The sequence below is a fragment of the Gopherus evgoodei genome, chromosome 2, assembly GCF_007399415.2.
Source record: "Gopherus evgoodei ecotype Sinaloan lineage chromosome 2, rGopEvg1_v1.p, whole genome shotgun sequence".
NCBI lineage: Eukaryota > Metazoa > Chordata > Testudines > Testudinidae > Gopherus > Gopherus evgoodei.
The window spans coordinates 175744085-175761271 of record NC_044323.1 but is presented as its reverse complement, the minus strand read 5'-3'; the positions used below and the strand labels follow the sequence as shown (position 1 = coordinate 175761271).

Here is a 17187-nt window from a genome sequence, read left to right as displayed (position 1 = left end):
TGTTACTGGCTTTCAGAAGCCATCCCACAACGTCCCACACAGACAGTACAATCAGCACAAGTGCTCCTGGTGAGGACGTGCACCACTGACACAAGTGTAGACCTGCACGAGCGATGTAATTACTGCAGTGGCTGTATGTCGATGTAAGGCAGAAGGACTTAATTTTGTTGCATAGACATGTCCTAAGTGGTTAATCAATTCTTTAAATGTTAAACTCAACTCAACCCAACCCAACCTTGACTGTGCAACTGCAAGTAGCACTTCCCTAATGCAAATATATACTTTTTATATGTGTGTCCCCACCTTATATGCACATTCATATTACCTCCTCAGCTAAGCAACCCCAATCACTATTCTACTCCAACGAGCAAACCGTTTCACATATTGGCATCCTTATAAGAATCTATTACTCATATCAATATATTGCTTATCAATGGCACTTAAGTATGCACAATGCGTATAAACTTTGCCAGTGAAATATATAAACTCAGGAATCTTGGACATTTGCTAAAGGCTCGCTGACTGGCATTTTTGCACCCTGCTGAGCTTACTGTATAAGCATCACAAGCTTGTATCAGCGTCAGCTGCACAGAGCCATCCTTAAAATGACTTTGGGATGAGACCACGCATAGAAAATTACAGTACAAAAGGAATTTTTCTGAGAAATTTAGAAGCAGCTGGAAAACGGTGATGATTAGAACAGAAAATGCATTTCAATTTTAGCTGCAACAATTACTGCCCTAAATTACTGACATATTGAGTGTGTGAATGAAACAAAGCAGATGGTAAAAAGATGTTCTCAACATGGGTTTGGCATGGATGAATTGAATTACACAGGTCATAAGTAAAGCTGGTTGCGCTTCTTTATTTTTTTTAATTTCCAAAGACCATTTCATTTTGCTAGTTTTCAAATAGGATTTTTTTTTCATTTTTCAAAATTTCATGTGGATTTTTTATTGACTGTTTCTATTTTTAAAAAATCTGAAATGTTTGAAAAAGGAATTTATTTCAAAATCAAAACTTTTTATCTAATTGTTTCAGTTCTGAAAAACTCTACCATGTGACTAGGCCGACTAATCAAAATTGGAAATACCAAAAAAAACCCACAACTTCAAACCCTGAAATTGAAAACTATAACTAAAACAGAAGGTTTGAAGAAAAAGATTTTCATGATTTTTTTTAAAAGACCATTTTTTGTTTTTTAAAAAAACTAACATTCTGGTTGTGAGTTATTCCAAGACAGTTTTGATAAAATCTTTATACCATACTAAGCTGGCATGTGTATGCCACATATCTTACAGAAACAACTATATTTAGAAATGTTCTTTAAAATATTTGTCGATATTGGTTTTTTTTTAACCTCTTCACCAGTAAAATAAGATTCCTTTGCCAAAATAAGATTCCTTTGGCACACAAACAAAAACTGAACAGCCTTGGAGGAAAACATTATAAATAATGCACTTTAGAAATCTCTACAAATTACCTGAGATAGCTTTTCCATATGTCATCATGGCATGGTAGTAAGGCCCACCATTTTGCAGTCTATGAGGGCTAGAAACAAGAACTCTTTGGAAAGGGGAAATTCCTTGACAGGCTGCAATTACAGGTACAAATAAAGTGATAGTAGCCAAATGGAGGGACCTGTGAAACTCCTTGCTTGTTAGAGTCACGCTAAGCATTGTGAATAGTGCCTACCTCATGATTGGAGAAGAGCCGCACTCCTTCCATCTGGTGAAAGATTGGGTAGTGGCTGCTATCAATCGTATCGCGGCGGTAGACATCTCCCACAACCAGAAAGGCATCCAGCCCTGAGTGCATCAAGTCCCACTGGTGAGCCGATGTGTGTGCTCTTAGCATGTGAGTGTGGTTCATGTAGTAGTTTTCCCCTTTCCTCCTGCTGGGGTGATCTTTTGGGATAAGCAATCTGTCAAAGTTCTGCTCCACTGTAACCACCGGGGACAGATCATCATAAACAGAAAAGAGTGGGGTCCCAAAGCGTCCTATATACTGCTTGTAAAAATGATCCTTTATTCGCTCTTTGATCAACCACAAAGGGTGGTACCTTTGGTTGTGCAAGTTCTTTCCCACCTTGGAGAGAATTTTCTCTGTGACATTGCTGTAGTCATCTCGAGGGTACGCTTTACCAAGAAGTTCCACTGTATTTGATGTCGGTGTTTTGGCAACAAAACTTGAAGTTATAGTCCTGGACCAGGCATGCCCAAAATCACTGGTGATTCCTCTTATCTGGACTCCCTGTGACAAAACAGTTTTGGAATAATGAACTACTCTCATGAAATTCCAAGATGCTGCCATCAAAATACCTCTGAGGCTCTAGAAAAAAGGAAAAAAAAATAGTCAAGATTTGCTGTAGGAATTGCAAACAGTCTAATGATCATGAAAAGCCAAACATCAATTCATTAAATAAGACAGAAGTCCAGTTTTTAGTCCACTACTTTACAGAAAAATCTTATGACACAATTCCAGCTAGATTATCTTCTTCAACCACCAACCCTGCCCTTGTATTAATGATTTGGGACCTGATTCTGTCCCCATTAAAGATGACGGTAGTCTTTGCAGTACAGGCCTTTTATTTAATATCTTTATATTCAATTTAACTCCACCCCCCAATAACTCAACATATTATACAGGAGAAATTATAGTAAATTTTAACATGTTTGTCAATCAGATATTCATTAATAACATTCCATGTGCTAAAAAATATTGTTGTTCATTCTCAAAACAAACTACAGGATTAAACAGCAGCAGCACAACAAACAAGAAGACAATGTAATATTTCGCATTGTTTATAACAAAATGTTGCCCCCATAAGGAGTCTAGAGATGAAACCTAGGTCATTTCACAGCATAGCATACAAAAACATATGCATTACAAACTATACTTTTGTAGATATTTTTTCTATTTAATAGAAAACAAAAAAGGCAGTCTGACCTTTCAAACAACTACGCAACTGTGTAAGGTCAGACAGCCAATCACAATACACATAAACCAACATATTAAATTCAAAAGAGAACACTATCTCAGGTTCTCTATACAAATTCCACATGGACAGAACTGGTCTTAGCATTTTTGGGAAAACCTGCAAATCAAGTTTCCAAACCCACTCTAATGCAAACGACTCTTATCCATGCTGATTATACCACTATGCAGAGCGTAGGCCTTAGGATTTTGGAGAAGGTCGGTGAAATGGAAGATTTTGCTGGGGGTGGGGGGTTTGGTGTTGGTGTCAAACATAAATGATTAAATCTATATAAAAGAGATATCATTGGCTATCCCTCAGATTCTCTGGTTGCAGTAGCAGAGCCTTATTGTGCTGGGTTCAGACATAACTGCTGTACGTTGAAGTGTTTAAAGAGAGAATTCCTGAACAATCAAGGATTCTGAGGGCTGTAATGCCTCTAGAGATTAAGCCCTGGTCTACACTATTAGTTCAGGTCAAATTTAGCAGCATTAGATCGATTTACCCTACACCCGTCCACATGACGAAGCCATTTTTGTCGACTTAAAGAGCTCTTAAAATTGATTTCTGTACTCCTCCCCCGACAAGGGGATTAGCGCTGAAATTGACCTTGCTGGGTCGAATTTGGGGTAGTGGACACAATTCAACGCTACTGGCCTCCGGGAGCTATCCCAGAGAGCTCCGTTGTGATGCACTGGCCAGGTAGATAGGAAAAGGCTTGCAAACTTTTGAATTTCTTTTCCTGTGTGCCCAGTGTGGCAAGCTCAGAGGTGACCGTGCAGATCTCATAAGCACGGGTGACTGCGGAGTCCGAGAATTGCAAAAGAGCTGCAGCATGGACCGAACGTGAAGTACTGGATCTGATCGCTGTATGGGGTGAGAAATCCATGTTATCAGAACTCCATTCCAAAAGACGAAATGCTAAAATATTTGAAAAATCTCCAGAGATCCACAGCAGTGCCGTGTAAAACTTAAGGAGCTCAGCCAAGCCTACCAAAGAACCAGAGAGGCAAACGACCACTCCGGGTCAGAGCCCAAGACATGCCGCTTCTATAATGAGCAGCATGCCATTCTAGGGGGTGCCCTACAACTACCCCAGCCCTGTGCGTGGACTTTGTCAATGGATTCTCACGCAACAGGTATGCGTATTTTGGGGACAAGGAAGATGAAGATGAGGAGGAGGTTGAAGATAGCGCACAACAAGCAAGAAGAGAAACCGTTTTCCCCTGACAGCCAGGAACTGTTTTTCACTCTGGATCTAGTACCCTCTCAACCCACCCAAGGCAGGCTCCTGGACCTAGAAGGTGGAGAAGGGACCTCTGGTGAGTGTACCTTTGTAAATATAATACATGGTTTAAAAGCTAGCATGTTTAATGATCAATTTGCCCTGAAGACTTGGGATGCATTCGCAGCTAGTACAGCTACTGGAAAAGTCTGTTAACATGCCTGGGGATGGAGGGGAAATCCTCCAGGGACATCTCAGTGAAGCTCTCCTGGATGTGCTCCCAAAGCCTGTTAGCCACGCAAGCAAAACAATAACAGTCTTGTAGTTGAAAAAAAGCTGTTGCTAGATCAGCTGTTCTGGCTGATGTGGAAGGAGAGGTGTCGAGGCCATCACACCCAGCCTGATTGTGAGTCTTGTTTATCAATCCCAGCTCTAATGATAATTCTTATCCCTGCTCGCTGACTAGTGCCTTGTGGCCATCCATGGCTTGTGGACACCAGCCCAGCTGTGACCACTTGGTCAGATCACCAATTCCCCAGTCCCTTACAGCTCCCTTTGACCTCACACTCTGTATGACCTGTCTTACAGCTTATGGCTACAGGAATACAGATGAGCCAATAAGTATATAAGCTCTGAGTACATGATAGACTTTAACCCAAAAATCTTTAAAGCTCTTTTATCCAGCCTCCTGTCCAAGAATATTTAATTAATGAAAATTTTGAAGTGCTATGGAAAATATTAGAAAAGTTGGACTGCCATCATCTTGTGATCTGACAGCTTTTGCGTACAGTATGTGTGGGGAGGGGAGTTCCACTAACACAGCATATGCTAAAACAAAAATTATAACATATGCTAGGTTGCTAAAATTGGACATTTACCAGTCCGCTTAGCAATTTAGCAAAGCCCTGCATTTTACTTTTGAAAACTGTGCAGGCATACAGCAGCAACTATCACTGTTTTAGCCATAACCATGTATGTATTTTTTCCCCACTGGTTACAATAGGACACCATGGAAGTGGTTTCATGCCGTAATATTAGCAATTTGAATGCTTTTTCAAACTAAACCCTGTGTTTAGAAAACAGACATTTTTTTAAACTCCAAAACAGGCCTGCAGTCCTACCACAAACATCAAATTTGTTATACAACAAGGACTTTTGAAATAGGCTGTACCTCATGCACACACTTAGGCTCCAATCTTATCAGGTGGTGAGCATCCTCAGATTCTACTGAGGACATCTAACATTTCCCATGGCCTTTCAAAAATCTATATTAAAGTCCTGGGAAGAAGGCAGGATAAAATGATTTTTAAAAAAGACTTTTAATTCTTTCATGTACTCAAGAGTTCATCTACTTCACAGCCTATGTATAGAAATTGCACCCATAAATTGTAAGGAACATACACAAAATCCCCTTTTTGCAGTTTCTGTAACCAAAACAAGATGCCGTAGGTTGATTTCTTGTCTGTTTTCCTATAGTGCCACATTAATCATGATGATACCACTGGAAACATTTGGAGGCTTGCAATATTGAAAGAGGAAAATAATAAAATATTTTCTTGGATAAAGTTAATCACCATCATATTTCTCCTTTCTGTTATGTGTAAGAACTGTTTAAAGTTTGGAACAGAATTAATAATCAAACCATCTCTTGTAACTAATCCAGTTGTCTAATAGCTTAGCAAAGTTTAGTATTTTTATGTCCTGTTTTACACACATCAAAACTGAGAGGCACAGAAAAAGCGGCCCATGTATCTCAAGCACGCTTTCCTTCACCATCATCCTCCTCAACTACAAGAAAGTTGCACCATGTGAGGTCAAACCCTATGGTGCAGTATCTCCTGCGAGAACAGAACATTGTTCTGCAAGAGCACTGCATGGACACCAATAGTTGTATATTAAAATGTTAAAGTGAGAAGTGCAAACTCCATATAATTTCAGGTATGATACTATAACTGATGACAATTCAAGTGTCCCCTTCATATCATATTGGATTATACTGCAGGTCCCATTATTTCGTTCCTGATGCTATCCACCAAGCATACCTAGGATTAACACCAGTTATTCACATCATTTAGGTGTTCTGGTTTATGCACAAATTAAAGCACATTAATTTAAATAGATAACATTTCTCAATTGTTCAGCTGAATTAAAATCCATTTCAGTGTGGTCAAAAGTTCCACAATTCTGCTATAACTCTAGCTGCATTAAATCTAGATTTCAAATATTGACACTGTTTGATTCTAAATGAATTACATGAGCTAAATAAAATATGTTTTAGCAGCTGGGAAAGTGGAGTGCCTGTACACTGGAATTTGTGTTCATCAAACTACACAGTCACATCTAATTTGTTGTACCATTTAGAGAGTGTCAAATTTGAAACAGAGGGCAAGGGGGGCACAGGAAGAAACTATCACCTTTCAAATGGCATCAGAAGTCAACCAGCAGATGGCCACAAATTCAAATTGTGCACACTCCAGCATCCAGTACAATAGAAAAAAGGCACCAAGCCCTATAGTTTGTGAAATTTAAAAATTTAGGCCTCAGCAGAAAGGCCCCAAAATCTTCAGGTCCCCTCCTGATGCAATATTTGAAATTGATGGAGAGAATTCAGAAGAGTAGAGCATTAATGCTGAAACTGGCTTAGATTTTCTCTTAAATAGGTTAAACTGTTAAGAAAAATCTCTTACCCCACATGCATAATAAGCGATGTTCTTTTGCCAAAAATGGGAATTATTCCTTGAATTTTTCCCTAAACTAAATAGAGACTGTTCTTCACTGAAGACTAGCTACATTCCAAGTTTGGAGCTTTAGATGGAGACTTTTCCTATATGATTTACATAAAAACCATTTGGTTTTGAATTATCTGAATATCAGAAATACCAATCCCAAAACTCCGAAATGGTTGAAAGTGAAGTGCGTATTTTAATGTTAAAATGTTTTACTATATAGCTATATTCTCGACATACATAATAGTATTACATATTCTCACACACTGATCTCATATCCAACAAGATGATTCATAAACGATTCCTATGCATTCTCAAACACATCTCGTGTCCTGCTTTTGATACATCACTCTTTCAAGAGACGCATCCTGAACAAGGCTAGCCCTTCATTCCTTGTCTGATGGGGGAGCATTGTCTTTCTAATACTTTACTATTATTCTCTTCACCAAACTTAATCCAAACGATATCTCAGGGGTCAACAGCCTTTCAGAAGTGGTGTGCTGAGTCTTAATTTATTCACTGTAATTTAAGGTTTCCCGTGCCGGTAATACATTTTAATGTTTTTTAGAAGGTTTCTCTCTATAAGTCTATATATTATATAACTAAACTATTGTTGTATTGTAAAATAAACAAGCTTTTCAAAATGTTTAAGAAGCTTCATTTAAAATTTAATTAAAATGTTGATCTTAAAGCCACCAGCCCGCTCAGCCCGCTGCCGGTCTGGGGTTCTGCTCACCTAGGCCGGCAGCAGGCTGAGCGGAGCCTGCGGCCGGGACTCCGGCTGGCAAGGGTCCGGTAGCCAGAATCCCAGACTGGCAGCAGACTGTGCAGGGCCGGTGGCCGGGACTCCAGACTGGAAGTGGGCTGAGCCCACTGCCACTCAGGAGTTCCATCCGCCAGCTCCTGCCAGCCAGGATCCCAGCTGCCGGACCCGCTCAGCCCGCTGCCGGTCTGGGGTCCCAGCCCTGGCCACATACAGTGGGTACCTACTTTCTTCCTGGTTCTGGCCCATTCTCTTCCTCTCTCTCTCTCACTGAGCTGAGGGTGGGAGTGCACTGAGCACAGGGCTGGGGGTGAAGGGTCTGGCCAGGAACTAGAATGAGGGAGGGGTCTTGGGGTTGGGGCGGGGGGTTGGGTGTGGGGCACTTACCTGGGCAGCTCCCATTTGGTGTGAGGGGTGCAGGTGGGAATATGGGGGGGCGGTGCAGGAGCTCCCGTTTTGTGCTCAGAGTGGGGGTGGGGATGTGGAGGGTGCAAGACTCAGAATGTGGGGGGTGCATGAGGTGTGAGGAGGCACAAGAGTCAGGGCAGAGGGCTGGGAGCATGAGAGGGGGGTGCAGGTGTCAGGGAAGGGGGGCTGTGTATGTGTGGGGGTGCCAGTGTCAGGGCTAGGGCCATGGGGGGAAGTGTGAAGGAGTCAAGCAGAGGTGTGGGTGTGTATGAGGGGGGTACGGAGCTCAGGGCAGGGGCCTGGGGTGTGTGCAGGGCTGCGGGCCTCAGGTCAGAGGGTTGGGTGTATGTGAGGGGCGGTCAGGGCAGGGGGCTGGAGAGGATATGCCCCTATTCCACACACTCCGTCCCCAAGGTCCTGCCCTCGCTTCTTCTCTGCCTCTGCTGGGAGCAGTGAGCACGCTGACTCTGCTCTTTCCCGACCCCCTCCCTTGCAAGGGCCATCAGCTGATAGGCAGGCAGAGAGGGAGGGATGAGAGGCAGAGGAGGGACAGGAACCCAGCACAATGGAAGAGGTGAGGGGGAGCGGAGGGCGGAGAAGAGCAGGCCAGGCCGGGCTCAGCTCAGCAGAATTTTTAATGTCATGCTGCTGCCTGCTGGGGCTTGCATGTCATCTTTGGCACGCGTGCCATAGATTGCCGACGCCTGCTATATCTAGTTTGCTCTCTTTGATTAAATATTCTTCAGATCTGAACTGGTATTTAGTAAATATGCAGCTGAAGTGGCCACAAAGTCTACCTGCAAAATTATCTTTTCAGGCACATTTTCTCAACATCTGAAATTCAACTATGTTATCCTGAAGTATCTGTTAAACAAAAAGAGTAAGTTTCCACTGTGAAGCATTTATATGGGCAAAAATTAATTTACTTTATTTAGGAATTAGACATTAGTAATCTCAACATGCAGTGGTATATTTCATTAATTTTCACTGCTTAAATATGTCATTTTTATAGATGTAACAAAGTCACATGACTGCCCACCTAACTTTAACAGTAGAAAGACAGTAGAAAAAAGTTGAATTTGTTGGAAGCCAGTAGTTCAGTATTTCCCAAACTTGTTCCGCCACTTGTGCAGGAAAAGCCCCTGGCAGTCAGGGCCAGTTTGTTTACCTGCCGCGTCTGCAGGTTCAGCCGATTGCACCTCTCACTGGCTGCAGTTTGCTGCTCCAGGCCAATGGGAGCTGCTGAAAGCGGCGGCCAGTACGTCCCTCGGCCCCTGCCATTTTCAGCATCTCCCATTGGCCTGGAGCAGCGAACAGCAGCCACTGGGAGCCGCAATCGGATGAACCTGCGGACACAGCAGGTACACAAACTGGCCCGGCTCGCCAGGGGCTTTCCCTGCAGAAGCGGCGGAACAAGTTTGGGAACCACTGCAGTAGTTAAACACAAGTTTAGGTGGGCATTAAAAATGCAAGGGACAGTAGAGGAAGAGTAAACAAAAAAGCACTGATGAATTCCACCATAGGCCACTCTGTGGGTGGTCCGGGGCTGGAGCACCCACAGGGAAAAAATAGTGGGTGCTGAGCACCCAACGGCAGCCCAGCTATCACCTCCCCCCCACCCCAGCGCCTCCGGCCTGCCATGATCAGCTGTTTTGCGGCATGCAGGAGGCTGGGAGGGAGTGGGGGAGGAAAGAAGATGTGGCACACTCAGGTGGGAAGAGGCGGGAAGGGGGAGTAGCAGGGGCAGAAAGAGGCAGGGTGGGGTGGGTCCTTGGGGGAAAGGGTGGAGTTGGGGCAGCACATGGGACAGTGCTGGGGGGGTCAAGCACCCTTAGGCACTTTGGAAAGTCGGTGCCTGTGAATTTCACAGTAATGGTCCAAAATACTATAGCACAAATTAGTAATTCTGCAGAGTGCTGAATAATTAATGTAGAATACTGTATTATTATACTGTAAAATATTCAAGGCTTTAACACTATATTTTACTTCAGGGAAAATCATTCTGCATGTTTGGAACTGTCTACATAAATATTAACAATAATTATTATTTCTATTTCAGTAGCATCTAAGATAACAGAATCAGAACCCCATACTGTAAAAAATACAAAAAAAAAAAAGACATACTCCCTGACTCTACAGAGTTTAGAATTTAAGGCCACATCTTATAAGCTGATATGTCAATCAGACTCTATTCAGGCACAGGGATTTTCCCTCATGGATCAATTTTCAGGATTGAGACCTAAGAAGAAAAGAAATCGGGAGAGAGATACAATCAAAATTTTAAAAAATCCTTATTACATTAATTTATAATAGACAGGAGAGGAGGACAACAAGAGGAGGACAGAGGTATCGTAAATGCCCCATAAAGCCTATCTTAGCCTTGCAAATACGTTGAGTCTCAGTTCTATTGTGATAATTAGGCTTACAAATTTACTCTAAGTATGAGCTCAACTTTAAAAAGTATGTGAAAGTTCATATATCATATCATAAAACTTATAATAACAAATGTTGATGGGAAAAGGTATCAAAAAGAGACAGAAAGGCTGAATTAGTCTAAACAAAAGTGACTACAGATATGGTACAAGGACTACATTAAAATCACGCATGGTAAAAACAGTTGATGTGGAACTGGAAATTAATGAATCAAAATTGATGTGTTGGATACTAGACCGCATTGGTAGACAAAATAATGAGGGGATCGGCTATTCCACCCATCGCTCCTATTTTGCGTCCTTAAAGAAAGACACTTTGGATGAGAAAACAGGAAAGAACAGACGGAGGCAACTGAAGCAAGCTTCGCCATCATGCCCGCCATTCTCACCATCTCATGGGACCCCGAGCCTTCATCACCCTAATTCTGAGAGATACTCTGATCAGACCAGAGCAGAAAGTAAGACCCAACCCACGTCCAGACTACCCCGCCGTATCGGCGGGTTAAAATCGATTGCTCGGGGATCGATATATCGCGTCTAGTCTAGACGCGATATATCGATCCCCGAGCGCGCTTACATCGATTCCGGAACTCCATCAACCCGAACGGAGTTCCGGAATCGACATGGAGAGCCGCAGACATCGATCCCGCGCCATCTGGACGGGTGAGTAATTCGATCTTAGATATTAGACTTCAGCTACGTTATTCACGTAGCTGAAGTTGCGTATCTAAGATCGATTTTCCTCCCCTAGTCTGGACGAGGCCCCAGATAACATCACCACCTCTACCAGCTCCAGCTGAATCCCAACCACCACATGGAATAAAATGGGAATGGATTTTAACGAGAGTTACAGCTCTAGTCCATCTCAACTAACTTCTCTTTTCCCCAAAAGGACAGTGATTGCCATCTTTAATACCATGTAAGAGACTGTCAAACAATGGGGTTTTGCTTGTAAAATCTTTCTCCAGCTAAGGGGAAAAGGAACAAGGGACGTTAAAATCAAAGCCTTATTTAATACTTTACTTTTCAAATGTTTCAACTGTTTTTTTCTTCTTTTCTTTATCTTTAATAAAAAGTTAAAAGGATGTTTAATGATGTGTTCACCATGATACTAAGCAGGCTGAGGTATCTATATAGCAAACCCCAGGCCCTGTTTAATGCTAATTAATGTTGGCTGGTGACAGAATTACATTAACACCTTTGGTCCATTTATTGAAACTACATTAATACAACATTTTCTATTTTGCAAAACATTATTTTTCAATTACATCGAGGTCTTTTTCCAAATCAGGGGTACTGTGACAGGTTGGTCTATGGGAATTTAGTCCACGATGGATTCACCTGCCTGAATAAAATTCATATACCTAGGAAATGAAATTTACCACAAAATCTGAAATGTAAAAAATAGTCTAGGCCAGTGTGACCCCCGAGACCTCTTGATGCCAAGTGGAAAGGTCATAAGGGATGCAGATGAGTTACAGGAATCCCCCAGGTCTGGTATGTACATTCTAATTCACCAAAGTGACTGTCATGTGCGGTCTCAAATGAAAGCTGGTGCCATTCTGGTCATCGATAACACTGCAAAAACCATGTATAGCTGCGTAAGAAGTTATGTATATATATGAGGCGGCCAAACTATGGCTTGTGAGCTGCATGCAGCTCTTTTACGGTCAGGGTGCGGCACATCCCTCACTGTCCACATAACAAACTTGGGGGAGGGGAGCTCGGGACCTCTGCCTTGCAGCAGTGTGGTGAGGAAGGAGCTTCTGCTTAGTGGGGAAGGGGGTCTTGGGGCTTCAGTCCCACCAGGTGCACCTACAGGGGCTCAGGGCTTCAGCAGGAGCAGGACTGAAGCTCCGAGCCCCAGCAAGCACATCCTGGCTTTCAAACATCTGAAGACTGTCATATGTGGCTTGGAGGGTCAGTAAGTTGGCCATTCCTGGTATATAGATTAAAAATTATGTTAAAGTCTGTGTATAGGAACCGGTCACCAGGAAAAGTGAAAAACAGTTTTTCTTTTAGGCACAAAATGTTTACTTATTCATCTGTTTATACATTAACTACATATTGTATGTTTCAAAATAGGCCTCCACTCCTGACTCTGAACCAACTGCTAATGAAGTATTGTGAAAACTTCAGAAAAAAACAAAAAGAGAAAAACAGCAGGGGTGAGGAAGAGCCCTATTTTGAGGTGCAGATCAAAGGTCTGTTCTGGTATATATGGGGGACAAAGAGGTCATTCTGGCATCCTTCACCTAGGAAGTAAACAGACAGACAGTTTGATTCATGAAAGAAGGGTCTCAGACAGATTTGCCTGAAAATGCTGGAGAGAATTTTGAGTAAGATAAGCTTCTTTAGACAGGGGACACTAGTCACTAGAAACCAAGCTACAATTTTGTTTTGTATGTAACCATTTGTTTCCAATATTCTTACTAGCACTTGAATCTCTGTTCAATAATATACATATCCTTGTTTTCACTATAAATATATCTAAGTGCTGTCGTGCTAACCAGAGAGGTGATGCTGAGTTGACTCTTGCAGCTGGTGTGTACTAATCCTTTGAGAATAGCAGATCTAGGAGTTTTGTGAGTGCTCAATGGAACGGGGGTTAAGCATGGCAGAGGGACACTTAGAGGATTCAGGAGTTGGTGTGTACCTATGAACTATCTGTACAGAGAGAGCAAGTAGGGCTGCCCAGAGGATTCAGGGGGCCTGGGGCAAAGCGGGGAAGCAGCGGTGGTCCGGGTCTTCGGCAGCATTTCGGTGGCGGGGGCCCGTCAGTCGCTCCGTGTCATCAGCAGCACTGAAGGGCCCCCCGCCGTTGAAATGCTGCCGAAGACCCAGAGCGACTGAAGGACTCCCTGCTGCTGAAATGCTGCTGAAGACTCGGACTGCCGCCATGCCAGTGCTTGCGGGGCATTTCGGAGAGGGGGGCTTCAGTCGCTCAGCGTCTTCGGCAGCACTGAAGGGTTCCCCACTGCTGAAATGCCAGCCCCACTTGCCCACCCCCCCGAGTGGCCCTGAGAGCAAGGCCTGCTGAGCTCCGGAGGGCAGATCCTCTGTTACCAGAGGCTAGTGATTTCAGAGAGCTGATCCACAGCAGACATAGACAAGGCTAAGGGCATGTGGTGGTGAGGTGCCTCACAACCATGGGTAACCCTGGTACAAGTCACACCCTACCCCAAACAAACCTAAAGTGCAGCTTAATTCAGCTGGGACAAAGTAGAGAGCCAGCTTTGCATGTATTCATCAAGTCTGCCAGGAACCTGAAGAAATGCCTCTGATTTTCTGTTAGCTCCTGCTCTCTCCCAAAAGCCTCCCAACTCACTCTCTCAGCTCCTAGTCTCTCTCAATTGCCTCCCAATTCACTCAGGCACCTGTGTGATCTATCATGATGGGGAATTAATTAACTCACAGCTGCCTCTGCCCCCCCCCATCCTACACACCAAGGCTTTAACCACACACATGCCAATATTATTTTCATAATATACAATTCTTAGAAGGAAGAGTTGAGCCAAAACTGAAATGTTCTATCTGAATTTCAAGTGGTGTCTAAATTCAAATCCCGGAATTTGGACCTGTCCCTTCAGCTCTGGCTCCTATTGGGATTTAAAACAGGAAGGGATCTATTCCCTGGTTCCTATTGGGATTCAGTCAAAACCTCATTAGAATACCCAGTCATTGTCAGATTTAAGCCCAGTTGTAGCTCAATGGGACAATTGTACCGTTTGAGCTCAATTGAGCAATTGTACCAATTGTATCAATTGAGCTCCTGCACTGCTGCCATTTTGAACAAAATCTCACCATTGAGCCAAACCTCAGCACTAGTGCTAATGCATCTTTGATCTCAACTTCCTAACTTTAACCCCTCCAACATTGCTCCTTTCTCCATCTCTATTATGGAAATAATGAAAATCTGTGAATGGACAGAGCATTTACTAGGACTGTGTGTATTTCAACAATCAATCAAAAAATAAAGACAAACATTTTTCTATGGATTTTATTTTAGAATCGATTAGTCTTCAGAGGAGAAGCAGCACACAACATGTAAACATTTGCAGCAGAGATGCTACTGCCGCTGCCAAGGTACAGTATCACCCAGTTAGTAAACGTACGATCACATATGCAAAAAATAGCCATCTTTAGTTTGAACAGTACCAGCCCTATTTATCTGTCATAGGTTCTGACAATGTGTTTAAAGAAAACATTAGAATGTTCTTCCAGAAGGAACTGTATTTCCCTGCCTGGGGCATACAGCTTCTATGGGTCGGTAAGAGTGGGACTGAAATATTAATGAGTAAGCCATTTGTCAAGAAAATTATGCAAGAATGCTTGGCAGTTGCACAAAGAGGCAAGCAATATGAGATAAAAAATCATGCACTATGATCTAAAAAATATCACTGACTGTCTGGTCTGTGTTCAGAAACTACTATCTTTGAAAAGAATGCTTTGGGAAAAGTAAATAAATAAATTAGTGAGAGACTTAAACAAGTGCATTCTAAATTCAGCATTTATAATTGCAGGTATTATCTACAAAAGAAAAGACCCCCACAACCCACTGACTCAGAATACACAGATGAGATTTCATAATCGATTCAATTAAGAAATGACTACTAATGATATTTTTGCAAATAAATTACTATACTATATTCCACAAATGTGAGATGAAAGATGTTTTGTCATGTCAAAACCCAAAGAACATAAGAAAAATATCCCATGATGGACAGAAATACAAATGGAAAAAATACCATTTTTGAAAGGTTTTCTCACAAATCATAATGAATTTGTACTAGGCAAAATGATGTCTGCTGTGTCAAATCAGAAGGTTAAAATCTGAAATTAAACAAATGCATATGGGAATTAAACTAGTTAGGAGCTTCAAAATATTATTTCTTTACAAGGAAAATTTACAAATGAGAAAGGACTTTGTGTTATCGGAAAAAAACAGATATGATATACCTTTCATGCAACCTTTCATTTTATAAAGAAAAAGATACTGCTGGAAGACAAAATGCATTAATGAATACCAGTTTATCCAGCCAAATGTAGCCACATTTGTGTGCAACTTAAACTGATCCCCGTGTCATATTCTGTAAAGATTCAAATGTGTGTTGCTTCACTGGTTTAATTCCCATTGATTGCAATGGGTGGTACTCACAGACATTATTTATGATCTCTTAGAGTATTATTATTATTAATAATAATACTTTGCACTTACATGGCACCTTTTGCCTGAGGATTTCAAAGTGCTTTGCAACCATTAACTAATTAAGCCTTGCAATGCCTTATGAGGAAAGTATATTATTTATACATCAGTTTCCAGTTCAGAAATATTGCATTTCATCATACATGAAGATGAGCTCTGCATAGCTCAAAAGCTTCTCTCTTTCACCAACAGAAGTTGGTCCAATGAAAGATATTACCTCACTCACCTTGTATTTCAACATGTCATTTTTCATTTGTTGTTCGTTTCCAATTGGTTTTCAATTAATTTCCTCTCTTTAAAATGCTCAGAATGTTTTTTCTTTAATCTTAAATGTCATTTTTATCACCCATTCATGTCAGCATTTTAAAAAAAAACTTCACAGTGAACCTAAATTTGAATGACTTTTTGACGAAATAGATTGCTTGGTTAATGAAAAATAATGATGTGAACAATCATCTAAAAGTATTTTAAACTAGAAACAAGTTAACAAGAATAATGGCTACTCAATGAAATTAAAGTGCTTTTTAAAGTACACCTCTACCTCGATATAACGCGACCCGATATAACACGAATTCGGATATAACCAGAGGTGAAAGTAAGCTGGTACGTGCCAGTACGGAGGACCGGTAAGAAAAGAAGACTGACTGAGGAAGGGGAAGAGAAGCCTGCTCCCTGCATAAGAATAGTTTAAACTCAGCTGTTCCCTGATGGTTCAGCCCCAGGGCTAGGTTTCTGGCCTCCTTGTTAATTTCACTCACAGTAGCTGGGGGGAGGGGGTTAAGGGGAGGGTGTGTTTGACCATGGCAGGGGCAGTCCCTGTCTGCCCCTGGGGATGAGGGGATCTCTTATACTAATATATACAACAAATACAAGCATTTGGCTGCACAGCTTAAATCCTGAGCTAATAAAAGCAGGTGGAAGGGGGAAACTCACTGTCACATTGGTTTCTCCTCTCCTCTCTCCCCCTCCTCCAGCCAGGCTGCAGACAAGGTTCTGAATTCCTCCCCATTCCCCCCAGCAGGGGTTTTCCTCTAGGCTCTAGCTTGCTGTAGACTGGCTGAGATGCCTGCTATTGCTGCCTGCAAAAAGAAGAGTTTAAACTCAGCTGTTCCCTGTGCAGTTCAGTGCCCAGAGTTAGAAGCCGTTTCCGGCGTCCTTGTTAATTTCACTTCCAGTTGTTGTTGGGTGTGTGTGACCATGGCAGGGGCAGTTCTTTTCTGCCCATGGAATGAGGGGATCTCCTAAACACAATCAAAATCAGGAACCATTTCCAAGTTCAAATCTATCCCATTCCCTCCCCAGCGGAGGATCATGGCTGTGATGTCCAAACTGCTTGCAGATCCTCTTTGAAATGTTAGTGTTTAAAAAAAACAGCAAAAAAACATGGAGAACATGGTGGAAAGATGTGTCATGATGATTAGGGTTTATTTTGGGCAAAGCAATTGTGCTA

The 17187-nt window shown here is 42.2% G+C and overlaps 1 protein-coding gene across 1 annotated transcript in view; it reads right to left on the bottom strand.

Annotated features, from left to right (window-relative positions):
- FARS2 (phenylalanyl-tRNA synthetase 2, mitochondrial) overlaps nucleotides 1-17187 on the bottom strand; it is a 366541-nt gene that overhangs the window by 286682 nt on the left and 62672 nt on the right. Inside the window, exon 5 of the mRNA XM_030552343.1 lies at nucleotides 1696-2331. Within this exon, the coding sequence (XP_030408203.1) occupies nucleotides 1696-2331 (636 nt within the window). The remainder of the gene's footprint in view (nucleotides 1-1695; nucleotides 2332-17187) is intronic.